This window comes from Gorilla gorilla, chromosome 8, assembly GCF_029281585.2.
Source record: "Gorilla gorilla gorilla isolate KB3781 chromosome 8, NHGRI_mGorGor1-v2.1_pri, whole genome shotgun sequence".
NCBI classification, from domain to species: Eukaryota; Metazoa; Chordata; class Mammalia; order Primates; family Hominidae; genus Gorilla; species Gorilla gorilla.
The window spans coordinates 134188962-134211003 of NC_073232.2; the positions used below are offsets into that span (position 1 = coordinate 134188962).

At 41.9% G+C, this 22042-nt stretch overlaps 1 protein-coding gene across 12 annotated transcripts in view; it reads right to left on the minus strand.

Annotated features, from left to right (window-relative positions):
• The window catches only part of ATE1 (arginyltransferase 1), a 181201-nt gene that overhangs the window by 151203 nt on the left and 7956 nt on the right, over positions 1–22042 (minus strand). For 3 of the 12 annotated variants that reach the window (XM_055353878.2, XM_055353877.2, XM_055353876.2), the window contains exons 4-8: positions 15279–15382; positions 12192–12437; positions 3671–3900; positions 1146–1274; positions 121–249 (exon numbers count right to left, since the gene is read on the minus strand). In XM_055353878.2, coding sequence (XP_055209853.1) covers positions 121–249; positions 1146–1274; positions 3671–3900; positions 12192–12437; positions 15279–15382 — 838 coding nt within the window. The remainder of the gene's footprint in view (positions 1–120; positions 250–1145; positions 1275–3670; positions 3901–12191; positions 12438–15278; positions 15383–22042) is intronic. The other 9 variants (XM_031015425.3, XM_031015423.3, XM_031015421.3 and 6 more) reach the window with 3 other exon arrangements.

Below are 22042 nucleotides of genomic sequence, written 5' to 3' on the forward strand. Positions count from 1 at the left end.
AGAAGTTCAGTAATACACACTGAAAGGGTCATCAGCTCCACCTGACAAGTAAGAAAATGGTATATATTATATTTCTTCCCAGACAACCTTATCAACACAGAAAACAACAGTTAACAATACCTCAGTCTTCCCACATTCATCGGGTGGATCCTGGTGTATGGCCACTTGATACTTGACATACAAAGAAAAGGACTGGCTGAAAGACGACTTGAACTCTGGGTCCTCAAAGGAGACAGGTACTAACCTCACCTTCAGAGCAAGGAAAATACAAGCAAATGCTATTGAAACATCTCTGATGATATGCTTCTGAAGGTGAGGCTACAGTAAGATCTCCACAAATCCACGCCAAAGCTCGAACTTGAATTTGTCATGAAAAGAAACTCTAGACAAGGCAGACGGGCGCAGAGACTGAAGTGCTAACTGTACTAAAACTTATGAAAATCTCAACCTCATAAGAGCCAACAATTTGTTCTTCTTTTTTTTTCTCTCTCCACTAATTGTAGTTTTCTGCATAAACTAGAGTCAATATTGTTGTTAATCATAGTGATGATCGCTACTTTTGCCACCTCTACTTATACTAAGTGTTTTAAGCTTTTTTCCTTTACAGATTTTTCTTGGGTCATTTAACTTACAAAATTATTAGCATATGAGTTCTTCTATTAAAATGTTCTACTATCTTCCTTTTTTAGTCCCACTCAGTTGTGCAAGGGTAGCACATTAATAAAGAATAATTTAACTGGGATCAATTATTTCTACATACATCTTTCAAATACAGATAAAGCATTAAAATCATGTTAGGCAAAGTACATATCTACCATAAAAATATAGTTTCCTGAGTTTTCCTCACAGGTATTTTAATTTAGAGCTCTATTACTATCTTTTAGATAAATGCATCTAAAATAGTGACTTTAAATAATTTTACGTGTTACTTTGACTCTGAAATTATACATGGCTGGTACTTAACATGGCACTAGGCAAAATTTGCACTTTCAGAATGTCCATTAATTCAGTCTTAGGTCGTTGCAGATATGCTGCAAACTGAACACAAATAAAATGTAGCACAAATAAACCAAGATTTCATTAAATGATATTAAGTGGAAGGGAAAGCTCTGTTTGCACAGGAAAATTACACTTGGCCTGCTGACCTGGCTTTCGGTTGGCGTATCAGGTGGGTTCTTGTGAATAACCATCTGGTAACGTTTATAGACCTGGTAAGACTCCAGAAGTGTGGCTTTGAACTGCGAACTTGGTGGAGATGATCTCACCACCCTCACCTTCAGAAGCAGTTAAAAAAACAAGTTCACTAATTCATTCATTTATTCATTCTGTGGTATATGCATTAACAGTAACTCCCATCCAAGAAACCAAGTTTCAACAATTATTAAAGCACCTAAATATTTTAATATTAAAAACCAACCAGTTAGTAAATAAAGAAAAAAGTTATTTTTGTAACTTACAGACTCATCAAGAAGAGGACGATCCCCTCTAAACTATAAGCCTTACCTTTCATGACTGAATTATGTAAGCCTGCCTCTACTGTAAACTGGCAGAGTATTTCCAGCACTCGTACACACACGACACACACACACACAAATAAATACCCTCTAGTTGTGCACAACTACCAGTAATTCTAAGAAAGACTAAAAATATGAATACATTTTTTGGCCACTCATTCATCATTGCTAACCCTCAACTTAAAACTCGACTGTTTGAGTTAAAAAGACCTCATAAAGTTTTCCTACTTCATAGCATAGTTAACAACCATGACTCTGAAGTCACATTTCCTTTGTTCAAATCTTACAATGTCACCATCTTGGTCAAGTAACCTTGTAAAATAAGGATAAGTTTAAAACAGTAATTGCATGCAGTAATGGCTAACATTTACTTTAACATTATTTACTAGCCACTTAAAATGTATTAGCAAAACAGAACAGTAAAATAGTCAAATGCAATGCAATGAAAACAGCTGGAAACTGGACATGTGTGCCGTGAGAGGTAATTCTATGAAGAAAGAGCGACACCCAGTGGTAAAAGATCTCTATACATCCTGAGTATCATTACATTCAAAAAGTAAAAGTAACCACTGGAGAACCGTTATGTTAAGCGTGCTTGGCCCCCTGAATACATTACTATTTATGATCAAAGATAAAAGACACCTTGTAAAATATTTTAAGTAGTGTATTCAACTCTGTTTACAATTTTGGAAGGACAAAAAATCTGTATCCAAATCAGAGTAGCCAATGAGTTATAAAAGCTAAAATCTGGCCGGGCAAGGTAGCTCACACCTGTAATCCCAGCACTTTGGGAGGCCGAGGCGGGTGATCACCTGAGGTCAGGAGTTCGTGACCAGCCTGGCTGACATGGTGAAACCCTGGCTCTACTAAAAATATCAGAAATTAGCCGGGCGTAGTGGTGGCCACTTGTAATCCAAGCTACTCAGAAGGCTGAGACAGGAGAATCGCTTGAACCCAGGAGGCAGAGGTTGCAGTGAGCCAAGATCGCGCCATTGCACTCCAACCTAGGCAACAAGAGTGAAACTCCGTCTCAAAAAAAAAAAGCTAAATTCTACATCTGATAATACATATATTGAATTAAGGCTTAGAATGCATGAAAGTTAATTTTTATTATCAGGACTTCAGTGATAAGTGATATTTTTAGATGACAGTAAGCTATAAAATTCAAAGGTTGACCAGTTACTAATCACATATGAGAATAAGATAAAAATCATTATGGCTAATGTTTTTGAATTTTTTTGAGACAGTCTTTTGCTCTGTCACTCAGGCTGGAGTGCAGTGGTGTGATCTCAGCTCACTACAACCTCCACCTCCTGGGTTCAAGCAATTCTGGTATCTCAGCCTCTCTAGGAGTTGGGATTACAGGTGCGCGCCACCACGCCTGGCTAATTTTTATATTTTAGTAGAGATGGGGTTTCACTGTGTTGGCCAAGCTGATCTCAAACACCAGACCTCAAGAGATCCACCCGCCTCGGCCTACCAAAGTGCTAGGATTACAGGTGTGAGCCACCACATCCAGCCCTTGTTTTTCAATTTTATATATGAGAAACTAACACTGAGAAATCTTGATCTGATCTAGAAATGTAAATAAATTTGGAAAAAAGGAGGAATTTGGCTCTAAAAGTATTCATATTATGCCCAAATTGGTTTTGGCACTAATGAGAGAGGATTTCAGCAGTACAATTTAGCCCTATTTAGATAATTCCTAACTGCTGGCTTATGTATATGACACCATCTGCTGTCTTTACCAAGATCAGAATATTATAATGGATGAAATAGTGATTTGCCTTGTGTAATCTATTGTCTTTCACTATCTAAACCAAAACTGCTAAAAACACAATTTTAAAGAGTATTTCTTTCATTTTAACTATTAAATTTCAATCAAGGTAGCATGCTAAAATTGACACTGTTTTCACAAGTTTAGTGGCCAACTATGTATTCTCAAAAAGTCTTTTAAAAAAAAAAGGAGTTTCTCTCAAACAGCAGTTAACTTAGTAAATACAAATGTTACTTCTTCCCAGTTCTCTTTAATTTCTTTTAAATTCTCATTATTTAACTAGCAAACATCAACTAATTAGAACTTCAAATAAAAATAAACGATATGCCCAAACAAAAAAAATCATAATAAAACAAACAACAGAAGTCCTCCAAAGTACCTCTAACTTGTGTGATGCATTCTCTGGTAAAGATTCAAAAATTAAATCTTCGAGTGATTTGGGCTGGTTGGATTTAGCCTTTGGTGCAAACAAAGATGGTGGGTGACCTTGAGCCTGGAAACCCTCAAGTTCTCCAGCTGGGTTCTGCTGCATTAGTTTTAACCTTTTCCTTTCCTTCCGGATTTCCTTTGCTTTTCGACATGGAGGCTTACTCAAATCAGCCCCTTTGCCTAAAAAGAATTTTAAAATATTAGACCAATCACATTTGGTTCTAGAAAAGTTTTTTCACATGTCTCAAAGATTCTACAGTGTAAGTCCAAAGAGTTTCAATGGTTAGGCTAGCTTTGGGGTAGATGTTCCAGAGGATCCTGATACAGAGCTGTAAGTGGATCTAAAATTCTACCTTAGAAGTGGGAGTTGCTAGAGAAAGTAAATAGCACAGAAACTTCCCAAGGTGGCTCTTACTGCTGAAAATCTTTTTTTTTCTTTTTTTTGAGACAGAGTCTCGCTCTGTCACCCAGGCTGGAGTGCAATGGCATGATCTCAGCTCACTGCAACCTCCGCCTCCCAGGTTCAAGTGATTCTCCTGCCTCAACCTCCCAAGTAGCTGGGACTACAGGTGTGTGCCACCGTGCCTGGCTAATTTTTGTATTTTCAGTAGAGATGGAGTTTCACCATGTTGGCCAGACTGGTCTCAAACTCCCTTGGACAGACTGGTCTCAAACTCCCGACCTTGTGATCCACCCACCTTGGCCTCCCTAAGTGCTGGGATTACAGGCGTGAGCCACCAGGCCCGGCCCAAATATCTTTTTTTAAAAAAAACATTCATCCACTTCTCTGCCTTTGTGAGGAAGAACACAATCAAATCAAAGTACCTGCTGCATTAAAAGGACACTGCTATCTCTGCCCAACATTTCTGAGGGACGTTTCTCTGAAAGCACTGGTAAAATAAATACTTAGGAACCAGGTGTAAAGGAATACTGATCCAAGCGCAAACACTGACAGGTTTTTTTAAATTAAAAGAATCCTTGCACACCTGGAATTCTAGCACTTTGGGAGGCTAAGGCGGGCAGATCACCTGAGGTTGAGAGTTCGAGACCAGCCTGCTCAACATGGTGAAACCCCATTTCTACTAAAAATACAAAAATCAGCCAGGTGTGGTAGCACACACCTGTAATCCCAGCTACTCAGGAGGCTGAGGCATTAGAATCACTTGAACCCAGGAGGCAGAGGTTGTGCTGAGCTGAGATGGCACCACTGCACTCCAGCCTGGGCGACAGAGACTCTGTCTCAAAAAACAAAAAAGGAATCCTTGCTTAGTTGAAGGTATCTGTGTCTTTCTCCAAATACTGCAGGTATGTGGGTCTCATTAGTTCAGTTGTAGTTAATCAGAGTTTTGTTCTAATTAACAGACCAAATATCAAACTGACATCCCTTTAAAATAAAAAAATTTTTACTATTATAAACTAAATAAAAATACTTAGAAAAAAACCTGGAAAGAAGACACCATGGTAACAGTCATTTTACTTTGTTTCAGAAACAGAGAAAGGATTTACCCTTTTTTGTAGTGTTCTCTTTTCTCCAAATTTTCTTTTTTTTTTTTTTTTGAGACAGAATCTCGCTCTGTCACCCAGGCTGGAGTGCAGTGGCGCCATCTGAGCTCACTGCAACCTCTGCCTACCGGACCATTCGAGCAATTCTCCTGCCTCAGCCTCCTGAGTAGTTGGGAATACAGGTGTGTGCCACCATGCCTGGCTAATTTTTTGTATTTTCAGTAGAGACGGAGTTTCACCATGCTGGTCAGGCTGGTCTTGAACTCCTGACCTCGTGATCCACCTGCCTTGGCCTCCCAAAGTGCTAGGATTACAGGCGTGAGCCACTGCACCTGGCCAAATTTTCCAACAATGAACATTATTATGCTAGTAATTTTTTAGAAGATATTAAAGAAATAAGGTGTTTAAGATCCCAAAACAGCCTGGCGCAGTGGCTCACACCTGTAATCCCAGCACTTTGGGAGGCCGAGACAGGCAGATCACGAGGTCAGGAGATTGAGACCATCCTGGCTAACACGGTGAAACCCTGTCTCTACTAAATATTAAAAAAATGAACCAGGCATGGTGGCGCATGCCTGTAGTCCCAGCTACTTGGGAGGCTGAGGCAGGAGAATTGCTTGAACCCAGTAGGTGGAGGTTGCAGTGAGCTGAGATTGCGCCACTGCACTCCAGCCTGGGTGACAGAGCCAGACTCCGTCTCAAAAAAAAAAAAAAAAAAAAAAAATCCCAAAACAGGGTACTCACAAACCATATAAAAGTCAGCAAAAAAAAAAAGGTTTATAAAACTAGCAAATTCAGTTTTTAAAGAGAAGAAAATCAAAACCTAGAGTGGTTAAAGGGCTTGCCTGAGACCATAAGCTGATCAAATGAAAACCAATCTGATGAGAAAATAGTGAGTTCACAAACAGTTCAGACTGTATCACAACTTCATTAACATGTTTTCTAACTAAAAATAAAGTTTACTTATTAAAAAATGACTTTGAATAAGCCTAAGTTATATAAGTCTGAACCAGGTAACAAAAGACCATTTCTATAACTATTACTCTACTGCCTAACAGAACTACTTTTCTTGGACTACAGACTGTGTCTTTTCTCAAATTTGCTCTGAGCACACACACTCTGTCTGACACAAGCTGCCTGAGGTCATGGACGAGGCTCTGTCACTTGGCTAGCTGACCTTGGGCACGTTTCCCTGTCTGTACAAGAAAAACAAAAACCAGTCCTACCTATAGACTTCCTGTGAGGATTAAATGAGTTAATACCTGTGCAGCTCATAAAAAATTAACCACCATTCAATTAGGGTTAACTATTATTATTAGCTATTATTTGTATTACCAACATCTAAAATAATGTTTTACCTATATAAACATTCCATAAATAGTAATTTTCAAAACCTTCCATTTTCTATACCGAAAATTACATTCCCTCAGAAGTTATAAAATTATAAGCAAATTTAAAACTAACATGAACTAAGAAACACACATTTTCAGTATTTTTATGAAGGACTGACTACCTGTATCGTCTTTACACTAATTAAGTCACTGGGCTGGGTAAGTCTTCTCATGACTGTTTTGCTCTACATTTATAAATACTATGTTACTACAATGGAAAGTAGGATTTCAGGCGGGGCTCAGTGGCTCACGCCTGTAATCCCAGCACTTTGGAAGGCCGAGACGGGCGGATCACCTGAGGTCAGGAGTTTTGAGACCAACCTGGCCAACATGGTGAAACCCTGTCTCTACTAAAAATACAAAAAAATCAGCCGGGAGTGTTGGCGTGCACCTGTAGTCCCAGCTACTTGGGAACCTGAGGCAGGAGAATCGCTCAAACCCAGGAGGTGGACGCTGCAGCAAACCAAGATCACACCACTGCACTCCAGGCCTAAGCAACACAGCGAGACTCTGTCTCCAAGAGAGAGAAAAAAAAAGTAGGATTTCAGCATATTAGGGGATACAGATCTCCCAGGTCAATAAATTGCTTCAACAGAATGAAAATAGATCATCAGTGTAAAATCAGTACACTATACCAACCCTGCACCCACAGAGGTTCAAAGCAACTCAAGAATTCCTGATTAGTCCCAGGTGATTTAAATAGAGTTTAGGAGACCTACATAATTTCTAATTAAGTCCAAGCGAATAGATTTGTAATATTTTTTAAATTAAAATGGAAATGCAAGCTAGCCATGATGGCTCATGTCTGTAAATCCCAGCACTTTGGGAGGCCAAGGTGAGAGGACTCCTTAAGCACAGGAGTTCCAGACCATCCTGGGCAACACAGCAAGACCTCATCTCTACAAATCAACTTTTTTAGGCCAGGTGTGGTGGCTCACGCCCGTAATCCCAACACTTTGGGAGGCTGAGGCAGGCAGATTACTTGAGTCCAGGAGTTCAAGACCAGCCTGTACAACACGGCAAAACCCCCTCTCTACTAAAAATACAAAAAATTAGCCAGGTGTAGTGACGTGTACTGGTAGTCCCAAGTGCTCCAGTGGCTGAGGTGGGAAAATTGCTTGAGCCTAGGAAGTCAAGGCTACAGTGAGTCCTGATCGTGTCACTACACTCCAGCCAGGGAGACAGAGTAAGACCCTGTCTCAAAAAAATAAAATAAAATAAAAAGGAAATGCAGGTTTGCTTTTGCAGGTTCCAAAAAAAAAAAAAATCCAAGGTTTTTTGTTTGTTTGAGATGGAGCCTCACTCTGTCACCCAGGCTGGAGTGCAGTGGCGTGATCTCAGCTCACTGCAACCTCTGCCCCCTGGGTTCAAGTAATTCTCCTGCCTCAGCCTCCTGAGGAGCAGGGATTTCAGACACGCACCTCTACCCCCAGCTAATTTTTGTGTTTTTAATGGAGATGGGGTTTCACCATGCTGGCCAGGCTGGTCTCGAACTCCTGACCTCAGGTGATCCGCCTGTCTCGGCCTCCCAAAGTGCTGGGATTACAGGTGTGAGCCACTGAGCCCAGCCAAAATCCAAGGATTTTTAAAAAGTCTCGGATTTTTAGTGAAAGATATCTTAAGGGAAAAAAATAAAAACGCTGCAAAAATAGTTTTTAATGTTTCAGTAATCATACTGCTGGAAGTAAGGTTGTTATTCTAAAACTGTGTAATATGGGAAAAAGCAAAAGGTTAATGTGTGATATTCTAATCTAATTTTACCATCCTCAGTGTTCTTGAGAACTAGGTTTCTCAGTGCAGAAGAAACTACAAACATCAAAAAAAAAAGAAAAAGATAAAAAGGTATGGCTGGGCACGGTGGCTCATGCCTGTAATCCCAGCACTTTGGGAGCCTGAGGCAGGTGGATCACTTGAGGCCAGGAGTTCGAGACCAGCCTGGCCAACATGGCAAAACCCCATTTCTACTAAAAGTACCTAAAAGTACAAAAATTAGCCAGGTGTGGTGGTGCACACCTGTAGTCCCAGCTACTCAGGAGGCTGAGGTAGGAGAATCACTTAAACCCGGGAGGCAGAGGTTGCAGTGAGCTGAGATAGCACCATTGCACTCCAGCCTGGGCAACAGAGCAAGATTGTGTCAAAAAAAAAATAAAGAAAAAGATTAAAATGCGGCCAGACACGGTGGTTCACACCTGTAATCCCAGCACTTTGGGAGGCCGAGGCGGATGGATCACGAGGTCAGGAGGTCGAGATCATCCTGGCTAACACGGTGAAACCCCATCTCTACTAAAAATACAAAAAATTAGCGTGGTCGTGGGCGCCTGTAGTCCCAGCTACTAGGGAGACTGAGTCAGGAGAATGGCGTGAACCCGGGAGGTGGAGCTTGCAGTAAGCCAAGATCGCACTACTGCACTCCAGCCTGGGTGACAGAGCGAGACTCCGTCTCGAAAAAAAAAAAAGGTTAAAATGCTGTAGTCCTGAATTTGAATTGGAAATATCAGTATGAACTCATAACCTCATAAGTCTATTTGCCAACGAAGCCTAGAAAACAATGACCAAGCCAGCAGCAATAATGTGCACTCCTAATCTAGTGTGTGATCTCCAAATACCAATTCCCACTAAAAGGAACCACAACTGCTCGAAGAAATGCCTGTACAAGATGCTCCAGGAGCATAATATCATGCCAAATAGCAAGGAAGCTGTCAAAGACTACCAGGATTATGTCGAAAGGCCTCAAAAGCCAACTTAGAGAAGCTTTCAGAGGAGCAACAGATTGCAACAGCAGTATGTTCAGATCCATGAGTTCCCAATGATACCAAAAAGAAAACTAACTGGTCACTGTTAGATGTTATTTTGAAAAATGATAAATAAAAAGAAGGAATCAAGAATGTATCCTACCAGCCGGGTGCAGTGGCTCACTCCTGTAATCCCAGTACTTTGGGGAGGCCAAGGCAGGTGGATCACCTGAGGTCAGGAGTTCGAGACCAGCCTGGCCAACATGGCTAAACCCTGTCTCTACTAAAAATACAAAAAATTAGCCAACTGTGGCGGCATGCACCTGTAATCCCAGCTACTCTGAAGGCTGAGACAGGAGAATCACCGGAACCCGGAGACGGAGGTTGCAGTGAGCCCAGACCGCGCCACAGCACTCCAGCGTAGGCGACAGAGTGAGATTCTTTCAAAAAATAAAAAAAAGAACGTATCCTGCCTTTGCTATGGGTTTTTTGAAAAACAAACAGATGAGCGGAAGGCTGTCTTTATAGAAGCAGTCCAGCCAGCCAGGAAACGAAGAAATGATAGAGTATCTAATACATGAATTTAAGCATGGAACATCCATGACTATTAGCACTAACAAAAAGAGAAGCACCCAGACATTACACGTCTCCTGAAAGACCACTCTAACACCCATGAAGTGATCTCGCCCATCCTCAAATAATTCAAACTCAAATCTGATTAAGACTTGCTCCCCTGCCCCACGGCCAAAAAATAAACAAAAGAAAATTTACCCTAGAATCTGATCAAGGCTCTATATCCAACTATCAATTTATAAGCGGGCAGAGGAACATGTTAAACTGCAAACGTAACCTGTCAGATACAGAAAGTGGAACAAACAACCCAAGACAAACAACCCAGTTGAGGAATGATGGAAGGGGAATATCTAGAACAAAAGAGATTGTTGTTGTTGTTTTGAGACAGGGTCTCATTCTTGCCACCCAGGCTAGAATGCAGAGGCACGATCTCAGCTCACTGCAGCCTCGACTTCCCAAGCTCAGGTGATCCTCCCACCTCAGCCTCCCAAGTAGCTGGGACTACAGGCATGCACCATAACACCTGGCTAATATTTTGTATTTCTAGTACAGACAGGTTTCACCATGTTGTTCAGGCTGGTCTCAAACTCCTGGGCTCAAGCAATCCACCTGCCTCGGTCTCCCACAGTGCTGGGATTACAGTTGTAAGCCACCACTCCTGGCTGTAAGAGATTTTTTAAATGTATCAACAATCACAATATGTGGACATTATCTGGATCCTGACACAAACAAATGTTTAAAAATTGGAATTTGAACACTATTCAATGGCATTAAGAAATTTTCTTCAAGTATAATAATGGTATTGTGAATATGTTTTTTTAAAGTTCTTATCTTTTAGAAACGTATTCTGAAATACAGGATATCACAATGTCTGGAATTTGCTTCAATATAATTTTGGAAGGGGGAACTAGATGAAACAAGAGTGGCTATGACATGAGTCAGTAATTGTTTCAAATGCAGGTAGAGTACATGGAAGTCGATTATACTATTCAATCTATGTTTGAATAACGAAGATTTTTTAAATTTGACAAACTATAAGTAATTTTATTAAAAAATAATAAAAGACCCTACACCCAAGAGAGAAATAGTTGAAAGAAACTGTCTAAATTATTCAAAATATTTCACTGGGAGCTGGGCACAGTGGCTCATGCCTGTAATCTCAGCACTTTGGGAGGCGAGGGTGGGAGGATAACTTTAGGTGAGGAGTTGGAGACCAGCCTGGGTAATATAGTGAGACCCTGTCTCTACAAAAAATTTTAAAAGAGCTAGGCATGGTGACAAGCTCCTGTATTCCTACCTACTCAAGAACCTAAGGCAAGAGGATCACTTGGCCCCAGGAGCTCAAGGCTGCAGTGAGCTATGATCACGCCACTTCACTCCAGCCTAGGCGGCAGAGCAAGACCCTGTCTCAAATTAAAAAATAAATATTTTCTTGAACTATTAGTATTAATTAGGATGAAATCTCAGACCAAAATCAACTTAACATGAAAACCTTATGTAAAAAACTACTCAATAAAATTGCAAATGGAGAATTTTCTCTACTTTAACATGTGTAACATAGTTTAGACAAGAAAAACTAAAATAGTACTAAAAATCTTTCCCTTGGATCATTTTGCATAAATATAAGAACTAATTCAAAAACTGACACCATCTAATAAACTAATAACCATCCAACTTCACATTTCACGAAATAATTTTAAAAGTCATATACACACATATTAAATTCATTTAATACTGGATAAACTTATTAAGCCTAATTCTTTTATAAGTAATAACATAAAAAAAATCTTACCTGATTAAAGGCAAAGTTAAACATCAAAATCTGGACATTTTAAAACTAAAATACACTAAAATTACATTAAAAAATTTAATGATAAACTGAAGAATTTTATAATGTCTGTATTTTGGACATAATAACTATAATTCATGTTGTCTCACTTAATGCTAAAATAAGAATGTTTATCACTCCTTTTGACTGAGAAAAATTTGATTCTCAACCCTGTAAGGCCCTGAAGTAGTAAGTAGAAATGGAACTCTTTGAAAATATCTGTATTTAGGGATAAGGCTATTGTTACAGGCTTTTCAAGCACAGTAGTTTGTAAAAGGCATGATTTGTCCATCTAATTCTAGGCAATAATAAACAAAGCAGGGTTCTGTTTTACAGACTGCACGACTAAGTCATCCTTTTGGCTGATGGAAAGACCCAGGGTTTAAAATGACTCAGCAAAAAGCAAAGCCGTGAATATGACTTGGTATCAAAAATCTTTACTACCTGGCTTAGGAACTGTGTGAACTTTAACTGAATGTGACGGTTCACCAGAGCCCAACTTCTCTCCTATGAAATCTTGTGACTGAAGTAATTCCTGAGGTTCTTCTTTCTTTGAATTTTTTCCTTCACTCTCTAAACTCTCTTTGACGTCATCACTGAGTGTTTTAAGATCACACTGTATATCCAATTTATTTATCAATGCAAAGTCACCCGCAACAGCATCATCCATTGTGGAATCCATGGGCTCATCTACAAATCAGAAGAAATTAAAAATCCATCAGCTGGGTTATTTGATACAGTTCAGTAAATACAGAAATACAATGTTCCTATTATCCACTGTGGCAGAATTACTATCTGTCCACCAAATCCATTCTCATCCTCCAAAATAAGAGAGCTGCACTTAAGACTGGCACAGCTGGGCATGGTGGTTCATGCCTGTAATTCCAGCTCTTTGGGAGGCCAACACAGGAGGACTGCTTGAGGCCAGGAGTTTAAGACCTGCCTAGGCAACATAGTGAGACACTATCTCTACAGTAAATTAAAAAAAAAAAAAAAAAAAAAACTGTGGCACCCTAGCAGGGCAATGTACTGCCAGTCCCTTTACAAGTGGTGACCAAGCTCCTGCCAACAGAACATAACACAACTGATACGTCCAATTATGCCTCACTAGTTTTAAAGGAAACTTGTGACCCTGAACTTCTACCCTTCCCCACAATGGCTGGATTAGTAAAAACCAGAGCAACCTGGGAAATCACATGTTAAAGAAAAGCCCAGAACGGCTGGTGCGGAGAAGAGTTGAACGCCAACCTAGAACACCCACACTGAACTGTTATGTGAGGAAAGAAACAGACTTTTTTTTTTTTTTTGAGGAGTCTCCCTCTGTCGCCCAGGCTGGAGTGCAGTGGCGCGATCTCGGCTCACTGCAACCTCCGCCTCCTGGGTTCACGCCATTCTCCTGCCTCAGCCTCCTGAGTAGCTGGGACTACAGGTGCCCACCACCATGCCTGGCTAATTTTTTTTTTTTTTTTTTTTTTTTTTTTGAGATGGAGCCTCACTCTGTCGCCCAGGCTGGAGTGCAGGGGCGCGACCTCAGCTCACTGCAAGCTCCGCCTCCCAAGTTCACGCCATTCTCCTGCCTCAGCCTCCCAAGTAGCTGGGACCACAGGCGCCCGCCACCATGCCTGGTTAATTTTTTGCATTTTTAATACAGACGGGGTTTCACTGTGTTAGCCGGGATGGTCTCGATCTCCTGACCTCGTGATCCACCTGCCTCGGCCTCCCAAAGTGCTGGGATTACAGGCGTGAACCACCACACCCGGCCAAGCCCAGCTAATTTTTTGTATTTTTAGAAAAGATAGGGTTTCACCGTGTAAGCCAGGATGGTCTCAATCTCCTGACCTCGTGATCCGCCTGTGTTGGCCTCTCAAAGTGCTGGGACTACAGGTGTGAGCCACCACACCCGGCCCCGAAAGAAACAGACTTTTATCTTTCTTTCAGTTATTGCATTTTGGTATCTTTTTGTCATAGCTGTTTATTCCTTTACTCTAATGACTACATCACTCCTAGTTCCAGGCACAGATAATTCAGAAGCCTATAACAAGTCAAATAAACAACCAAATATAAACACTACAAAAGAAAGAGAGGCAGCCAGATGTGGTGGCTCACACCTGCAATCCCAGCACTTTGGGAGGCCAAGGTGGGCAGGTCACAAGGTCAAGAGTTTGAGACCAGCCTGGCCAACACAGTGAAACCCCGTTTCTACTAAAAATACAAAAAAATTAGCCAGATGTGGTGGCGGGTCCCTGTGGTCCCAGCTACTCGGGAGGCGGAGACAAGAGAATGCCTTGAACCCGGGAGGTGGAGGTTGCAGTGAGCCAAGATTGAGCCACTGCACTCCAGCCCGGGCGACAGAGCAAGACTCCGTCTCCAAAAATAAAAGAAAGGCAACCACCAATTTACAAATGGACAGCATCTTCAATGCTTATCTCCATGTTCATTTTTCCAACTCAGAACCTAATTCCTTTTTTTTTTTTTTTGGTGGAGACAGAGTCTTGCTCTGTCACCTAGGCTGGAGTGCAGTGGCAGGATCTTGGCTCACTGCAGCCTTGACCTCCCTGATTCTTGTGCCTCAGCCTCCGAGTAGCTGGGACTACAGGCGTGCACCACGAAGCTCGGCCAATTTTTTGTTGCTGTTGTTGAAACAGAGTCTCGCTCTGTCACCCACGCTGGAGTGCAATGGCACAATCTTGGCTCACTGCAACCTCTGCCTCCCAGGTTCAAGCGATTCTCCTGCCTCAACCTCCCAAGTAGCTGGGACTACAGTCGCCTGCCACCACGCCAGGCTAATTTTTTGTATTTTTAGTAGAGACAGGGTTTCACCGTGTTAGCCAGGATGGTCTCAATCGCCTGACCTCATGATCCGCCTGCCTCGGCCTCCCAAAGTGCTGGGATTACAGGCGTGAGCCACTGCCCCCGGCCCCAGTATGAAAATTTAAAGAAATAAAACCAAAATTAGTAAAAAGACTAAGAAAAAAAGCAAATCATGTGTAACTAAAGTTAAATAAATGCTATTATGTTTTAGCAAAGCCACTCACAATTCAAAACTGATCACACAAATAAGAGGATTTCAAACAGTATAATTTACTGAAGTAAAGCCTTATTCAAACACAGAAAAGCTGATCTTTATTCAGCATTAAAAGGAATAGGGCAATCTTGTCCAAGCTGCATGTAAGCACTTGCTTCTTGAGAGACAATGGCACTTTCTATTTACTTCATAAGGATAGTATTAGGATCAAGAAAGATGAGTTATCAAAGCATTCTGGAAACAGATATTTTGATAAACTCCAAGAAATCACAAATTTAACATGATCCTCAATATTCTTTCCAAGCTAAACTCTTCTGATACATATTCCCTGTGCCTTGACTTGGGAGCCGATGGTAACAGTAATAGCAGTGCTAACAGTAGTCGCTGTCATCACAGTAGTAGTAGTACATGACTGTATCAATGACCCTTCCCCTTCCCAAGATGACTGAAGGTGGGACCGCTGCAAAGACAGATAGTAAATCGTTTTTAGACCCAGCCCATCTTACCCTCACAACTTCCTTTGGGAACCTCCCCTTTAGCCAGAAATTTCAACATTTTTTTCAAAACCTTCTTGTGAGATTTTGAAGGCTGAAATTGTAAAGGTCGGCACCTAGGAAAGCAAAATAAATATTTAAAAAGTGAACTCAAACCTTGAAGAAATGAAATCAGTTCTGGATATCACCTAGTACAATGAGACCATCTCATGCCTGAGATTTCTGGTTAAAGATGTGGCTTAATGTAGCCTCTAATCCCAGCCCACATCACACTAAGATTATAGTTAAGAGATTTTTTTTTTCTTTTGAGATAGAGTCTCACTCTGTCACCCAGACTGGAGTACAGTGGCACTATCTCGGCTCACTGCAACCTCCGCCACTCAGGTTCAAGTGATTCTCCTGCCTCAGCCTCCTGAGTAGCTGGGATTACAGGCATGCGCCACCACGCCCTACTAATTTTTATATTTTCAGTAGAGACAGGGTTTCACCATGTTGGTCAGGCTGGTCTCAAACTCCTGACCTCGTGATCCACCTGCCTCGGCCTCCCAAAGTGCTGGGATTACATGCATGAGCCACCGCTCCCAGCAAGAGAATTTTTTTTTTTTTTTTTTAAAGAGAGAAAGACATAAAACACTAGAAAAAAGAGAAGGACAGAAGTGTTGGAAGCTGGAAAATAGATGTACAAAGCAATGCTGCTTTAACAGACCAAAGAAAGTTGAATCCTAGGCCAACAGTGGAAAAAAAAAAAAAAAGCCAATTTTCTCTATATTACCCTTAAAAGTCTTAGGGATTGGTGACACCTCATAGCTCTGGAAATATGAGTGAAAGTAGGTCTAAAAATAGAAAGATCCCTTCAAAGTCTTGTTTTCGAAGCAGTTAGGATAGATAGATGTCAGATCCCCTCTCCCACCCGCAGATGACTAGACGACTCCCTACTCAACCCAGCAGAAAACTGCAAACTTGCAGGAAAGAGTAACATAGAGCCTCTTACAGGATGGATGCAAGCCACAGCTGAAAGCAGCGGTACTACTGAAAACGGCTTAAATAAAAGTGTACACAGTACATGTTGAGATTACCAACCAGCTCCAGAACAACAGCAGGTTATGTAACACTTTCTCTCCAGAATGTGATCAGACCTAAAAATACTAACATCAGAGATTACCCAACAGAAGAGCCCAGCCAGATCACCCACAGTAAACAAGGCCGAGAAACACCCAAGACCCACAGTAAACCAAACCCATCAGGTACACGGAATTTCCAATGGAACACTGAAAAGTCAGAATCACCAGACACTCGAGAAGAGCCTCCACTGAAAAGATAGGTACCGAACAAACTGGAGAAAGTAACTTGGGGGACATAGACCATGACAGAAAGAAGAGAACCTTTTAAAAAAATCCTTAGGAAGATCTCGTTTATTAAGCCACTAGAGCCATAAAATAACAAGGTGTTATTAAATAAACAAAGAAGAGTCTGAGAACAAAAAGAACTTCAAAAGTAAAAATATGACAGGATAAATGTAAAAATTAAGTAGAAGACCTGAAAACTGAAGTTGAAGAAACCTCCCAGAAGATTCTGCAAAAAAGATGAAAAACTAAAGAGAAAAGGTAAAGTCAGAGACCAGTTTAAAAGGTCCAAAATCTAAATTAAGGCATTAAAAAAGAAAATGGAGGTGAAAAGATAGAATAAAAAATTTAAGAAAATTCCCCTGAACTAAAGGATAAGATGGGACGAGCCCCCAGATAAGAAGGGCCCCTCCAGTTCGTCTGTGATGTATAAAAACAGACACATAGCCAAACTGACTATGAAATGTAGAACAGAGGATAGAAAAGCTTCCAAAGAGAGGCCGGGCACGGTGGCTCACACCTGTAATCCCAGCACTTTGGGAGGCCGAGGCAGGCGGATCACGAGGTCAGGAGATCAAGACTATCCTGGCTAACACGGTGAAACCCTGTCTCTACTAAAAATACAAAAAAAAATTAGCCAGGCGTGGTGGCGGGCACCTGTAGTTCCAGCTACTTGGGAGGCTGAGGCAGGAGAACGGCATGAACCCGGGAGGCAGAGCTTGCAGTGAGCCAAGATCACACCACTGCACTCCAGCCTGGGCAACAGAGTGAGACTCCATCTCAAAAAAAAAAAAAAAAAACCAAGAAAAAGAGAAGAAAAGAAAAGCTTCGGCCAGGCACAGTGGCTCACGCCTATAATATCAGCACTTTGGGAGGCCGAGGCGGGCAGATCACAAGGTCAGGAGATGGAGACCACCCTGGCTAACAAGGTGAAATCCCATCCCTACTAAAAATACAAAAAATTAGCCGGGCATGGTGGCAGGCGCCTGTAGTCCCAGCTACTCAGGAGGCTGAGGCAGGAGAATGGCATGAACCCAGGAGGCGGAGCTTGCAGTAAGCAGAGAGATGACACCACTACACTCCAGCCTGGGAAACAGAGCGAGACTCTGTCTCGAAAAACAAAAAACAACAACAACAAAAAGGAATACTTCCAAAGAGAAAGAACATGTCTCAGACAAAGGTACGAGAATCAGAATATCACCGCACTTCTCAACAGTAATAATACGATAGTGGAGCAAAATTCTAGAAAAATTTTCATCCTGCACTTCTGTACCCTCCCAAACTAAAGTTAAGTTTGAGAAGTGAATCAAAGTTTGCAGACACACAAGGTCTCAAAAATGTAACTCTTATGCACTTTCTCTATTAGAAGATGTGCTTCACTAAAACAAGGGAATGATCCAAGAAAGAAGGGTTTCCAACTCAGGTGCTAAAAAGAATCCCCAGGCCAGGCACGGTGGCTCACGCTTGTAATCCCAACACTTTGGGAGGCTGAGGCAGGTGGATCACGAGGTCAGGAGATCAAGACCATCCTGGCTAACACGGTGAAACCCTGTCTCTACTGAAAATACAAAAAATTAGCCAGGTATGGTGGCACATGCCTGTAGTCCCAGCTACTCGGGAGGCTAAGGCAGGAGAATCACTTGAACCTGGGAGGCAGAGGGAGCAGTGAGCCGAGATCGCGCCACTGCACTCCAGCCTGGGCAACAAAGCGAGACTCCGTCTCAAAAAAAAAAAAAAAAAAATCCCCAAGATGACAGTAAAAAGAATAGCCCAGGCTGCATATGGTGGCTCACGCCTGTAATCCCTGCACTTTGGGAGGCCGAGGTGGGTGGATCACGTGAGGTATGGAGTTCGAGACCAGCCTGGCCAACATGATGAAACCCCATCTCTACTAAAAATACAAAACTTAGCAAGGCATAGTCGTGGGCGCCTGTAATCCCAGCTACTCAGGAGGCTGAGGCAGGAAAATCGCTTGAGCCCAGGGGGCGGAGGTTGCAGTGAACTGAGATTGCGCCAGTACACTCCAGCCTGGGCAACAAGAGCAAAACTCCGTCTCAAAAAAAAAAAAAAAAAAAAGCCCAGGCTGACCGTGATGCTTCAGGTGCAGGGGTAACCTGTTCAGATCAAGCCGGTCAGAAGGCTCCACAAGGGACTTTTCTCCAGTAGATAAAAGCGATCATAGCACTGGATGCGTTTAAATATACTAAGAAGAAACTTACATAACTGGGATTTATTTTCAAAATAATCTGGTCATAGTTATATACACTATGCAAACAAAAAAGATAATTAGTAACTCCAAGGAAAGCAAAAACTTGTGCAGGAAAAGTAATCACAGTACCCGCCATGGTTCAGTTGTGAAGCATATTTACACAGTCACAATGGATGTGAACACATCTGCCCAAAATCACACTTCTGAATGGAAAGCTAGGGATGGGGACAAAAACGAGCTTGAATGTGGCAGGGCAACAGGGATAAGAGAAAACTAAATCCTTATCTTCCACAGACAGAAGCCCGGAAATAATGGAGAAAACTAACAGAAAAAGAAAAAAAAATGCAAGTGTTACAATTATATAAGCATGTTGCTTAAAGACAGGGAGATGAAAAACCAAAAGAATTAGTTAAAATGTTTCAAGATGACTGCCTTGGGGGAACAGGAAATGGGACAGGGGGGTTGGGGGACTGCTTTTTCCAAAACAAACTTTATTGCAACTTGACACTTAATGAGCATGTGGAATTCTGATAAAAATAAAAAACTTAAAAAAAAAAAAATCATAGCCAGAAAAGTTCATCCTCATTTATACACACATACTGGAGAGTCCCTACCGACTAACAAGAAGCTAAGCTGTTAGCTATAAGCCCCTTTCCTTTATCTAAGTTCTCATTGCAACTGCTGTTATATACAAGGTAAAAACAACCAGAAGAGTAAATATGGAAAATGACTCCATAAGAAGATGATGTGGCTGGGCCCGGTGGCTCACGCCTGTAATCCCAGCACTTTGGGAGGCCAAGGCAGGCGGATCATGAGGTCAGGAGTTCCAGACCAACCTGGCCAATATGGTGAAACCCCATCTCTACTAAAAATACAAAAATTAGCAGGGCGTGGTGGCATGCGCCTGTAGTCCCAGCTACTCAGGAGGCTGAGGCAGAAGAATCACTTGAACCTGGGAGGCGGAGGTTTCAGTGAGCAGAGATCACGCCACTGCACTCCGGCCTGGGAGACTAAACAAGATTCTGTCTCAAAAAAAAAAAAAAAGATGATGTATAATGAATTACAAAGAGACGCAATTCAGGAAACATTTGATGCCATGTAAAATGCAAAAATCACATAACTACTTTATTTTGCAATGTTAATGAATCCCCTTTTATAAAGGCAATATGCTTAGAATAGTGCTTTCCATGTAACAGGCATCAAATACAATTTAGATTCTTTTTTCTTTAACCAATCGAAATCACCCTTTTCTGATCACAGATTAAGCCAATCAACTTCAAACTTATGAATAGAATCCTGTCCATAATCCAATAAATTGCTAATTGAAGACAAATGACTTCTGCCTTAGAAGATACCTTCTCTTTATAACCACGAAAACTGAAAGAGGACAGCACAGGATACTCTGTCATTCTATTCTTTATGTAATGACACAGTGTCAGCAAACCAGACCCCATTTTTCTCGTCCTCTGCCAATCCAACGGCCAGCTGGACTTCTTGGTCGGGGGAGGGTGGGGGGACTTGAAGAACTTTTCTGTCTTACAAGAGGATTGTAAAATGCACCAATCAGCTCTCTGTAGCTAGGATTGTAAAACGCCCCAATCGGCGCTCTGTAGCTAGCTAGAGGATTGTAAAACGCACCAATCAGTGCTCTGTGGCTAGAGGTTTGTAAAATGGACCAATCAGCACTCTATAAAATGGACCAATCAGTACTCTGTAAAATGGACCAATCAGCAGGACATGGGCAGGAACAAATAAGGGAATAAAAGCTGGCCACCCCAGCCAGCAGTGGCAACCTACTAGGGTCCCCTTCCACGCTGTGGAAGGTTTGTTCTTTCACGCTTCACAATAAATCTTGCTGCTGCTCACTCTTTGGGTCTGCGCCACATTTAAGAGCTGCAACACTCACTGCGAAGGTCCGCAGCTTCATTCTTGAAGTCAGCGAGACCAAGAACCCACCAGAAGGAACCAACTCCAGATACACCAGCACTTTGTGGGGCTGAAGCGGGCAGATCACCTGAGGTCAGGAGTTCAAGACCAGCTTGGCCAACATGGTGAAACCCATCTCTACTAAAAATATCAAAAAAATTAGCCAGGTGTGGTGGTGCACGCCTGTTCCCAGCTAGTCAGGAGGCTGAGGCAGGAGAATCGCTTGAACATGGGAGGCAGACGTTGCAGTGAGCCAAGATAGTGCCACTGCACTCCAGCTCGGGCGACAGCGAGACTCCATCTCAAAAAAAAAAAAAAGCTCCTAATCAGTGAACCTTTGGGAGTCTGCGATCATTCTAAAATTAACACGCAAAATGTGCTGGGCATGGTGGCTCACGCCTGAAATCCCAGCACTTTGAGGTGGGTAGATCACGAGTTCGAGAGTAGTGCGGCCAACATGGTGAAACCCCGTCTCTACTAAAAACACAAAAATTAACCAGGCCTAGTGGTGGGCATCTGTAGTCCCAGATACTCAGGTGGCTAAGGCAAGAGCACTGCTAGAACCCAGGAGGCGGACACTGCAGTGATCTGAGATCGCACCACTGCACTCCAGCCTGGGTGACACAGCAAGACTCAGTCTCGGTGGGGAGGATATGCAAAATGTTACATATTTTTGTCTACATGCCTTTGGGCAGGAGGCCAGCTCTCATCAACTTCTCAAAATGGTTTGCAACCCAAAAACAAGTTAAGAGCAACCAAGGGAGACAGCTTTGAGGACCAAACAAAAAAACTAATGGACAAAAAACTGTTTAATTTTTTAATTTTTCATTTCTTAAAGTAAAACTGTCTTTTAATTTTATGAGTATATATACACATTGAAATTGGGGGCAAATAGATACTTCAAAATGTTAATGCACTTTTCACATTTTCTATCAAAAAAAAAGGTTCAGGTGCAGTAGTAGCTCACACCTATAATCCCAGCACTTTGGGAGGCTGAGGCAGGAGGCTCCTTTGAGCCTAGAAGTTGGAGATCAGCCTAGGAAACATGGCGAGATCAGCCTAGGAAACATGGTGAGATCTGCCTAGGAAACATGGCAAGACCCCTTTTCTATAAAAAAAAATTTAATTTGCCAGGCCTGGTGGTGTGTACCTACAGTCCCAGCTACTTGGGAGGCTGAGGTGGGAGGATCACTTGAGCCTGGCAGGCAGGCTGCAGTGAGCCATGGTTGTGCTACTGCATTCCAGCCTGAGCAAGACCCTGTCTCAAAAAAAAAAAAAAAAAGAAAAAAGAAGAAAAA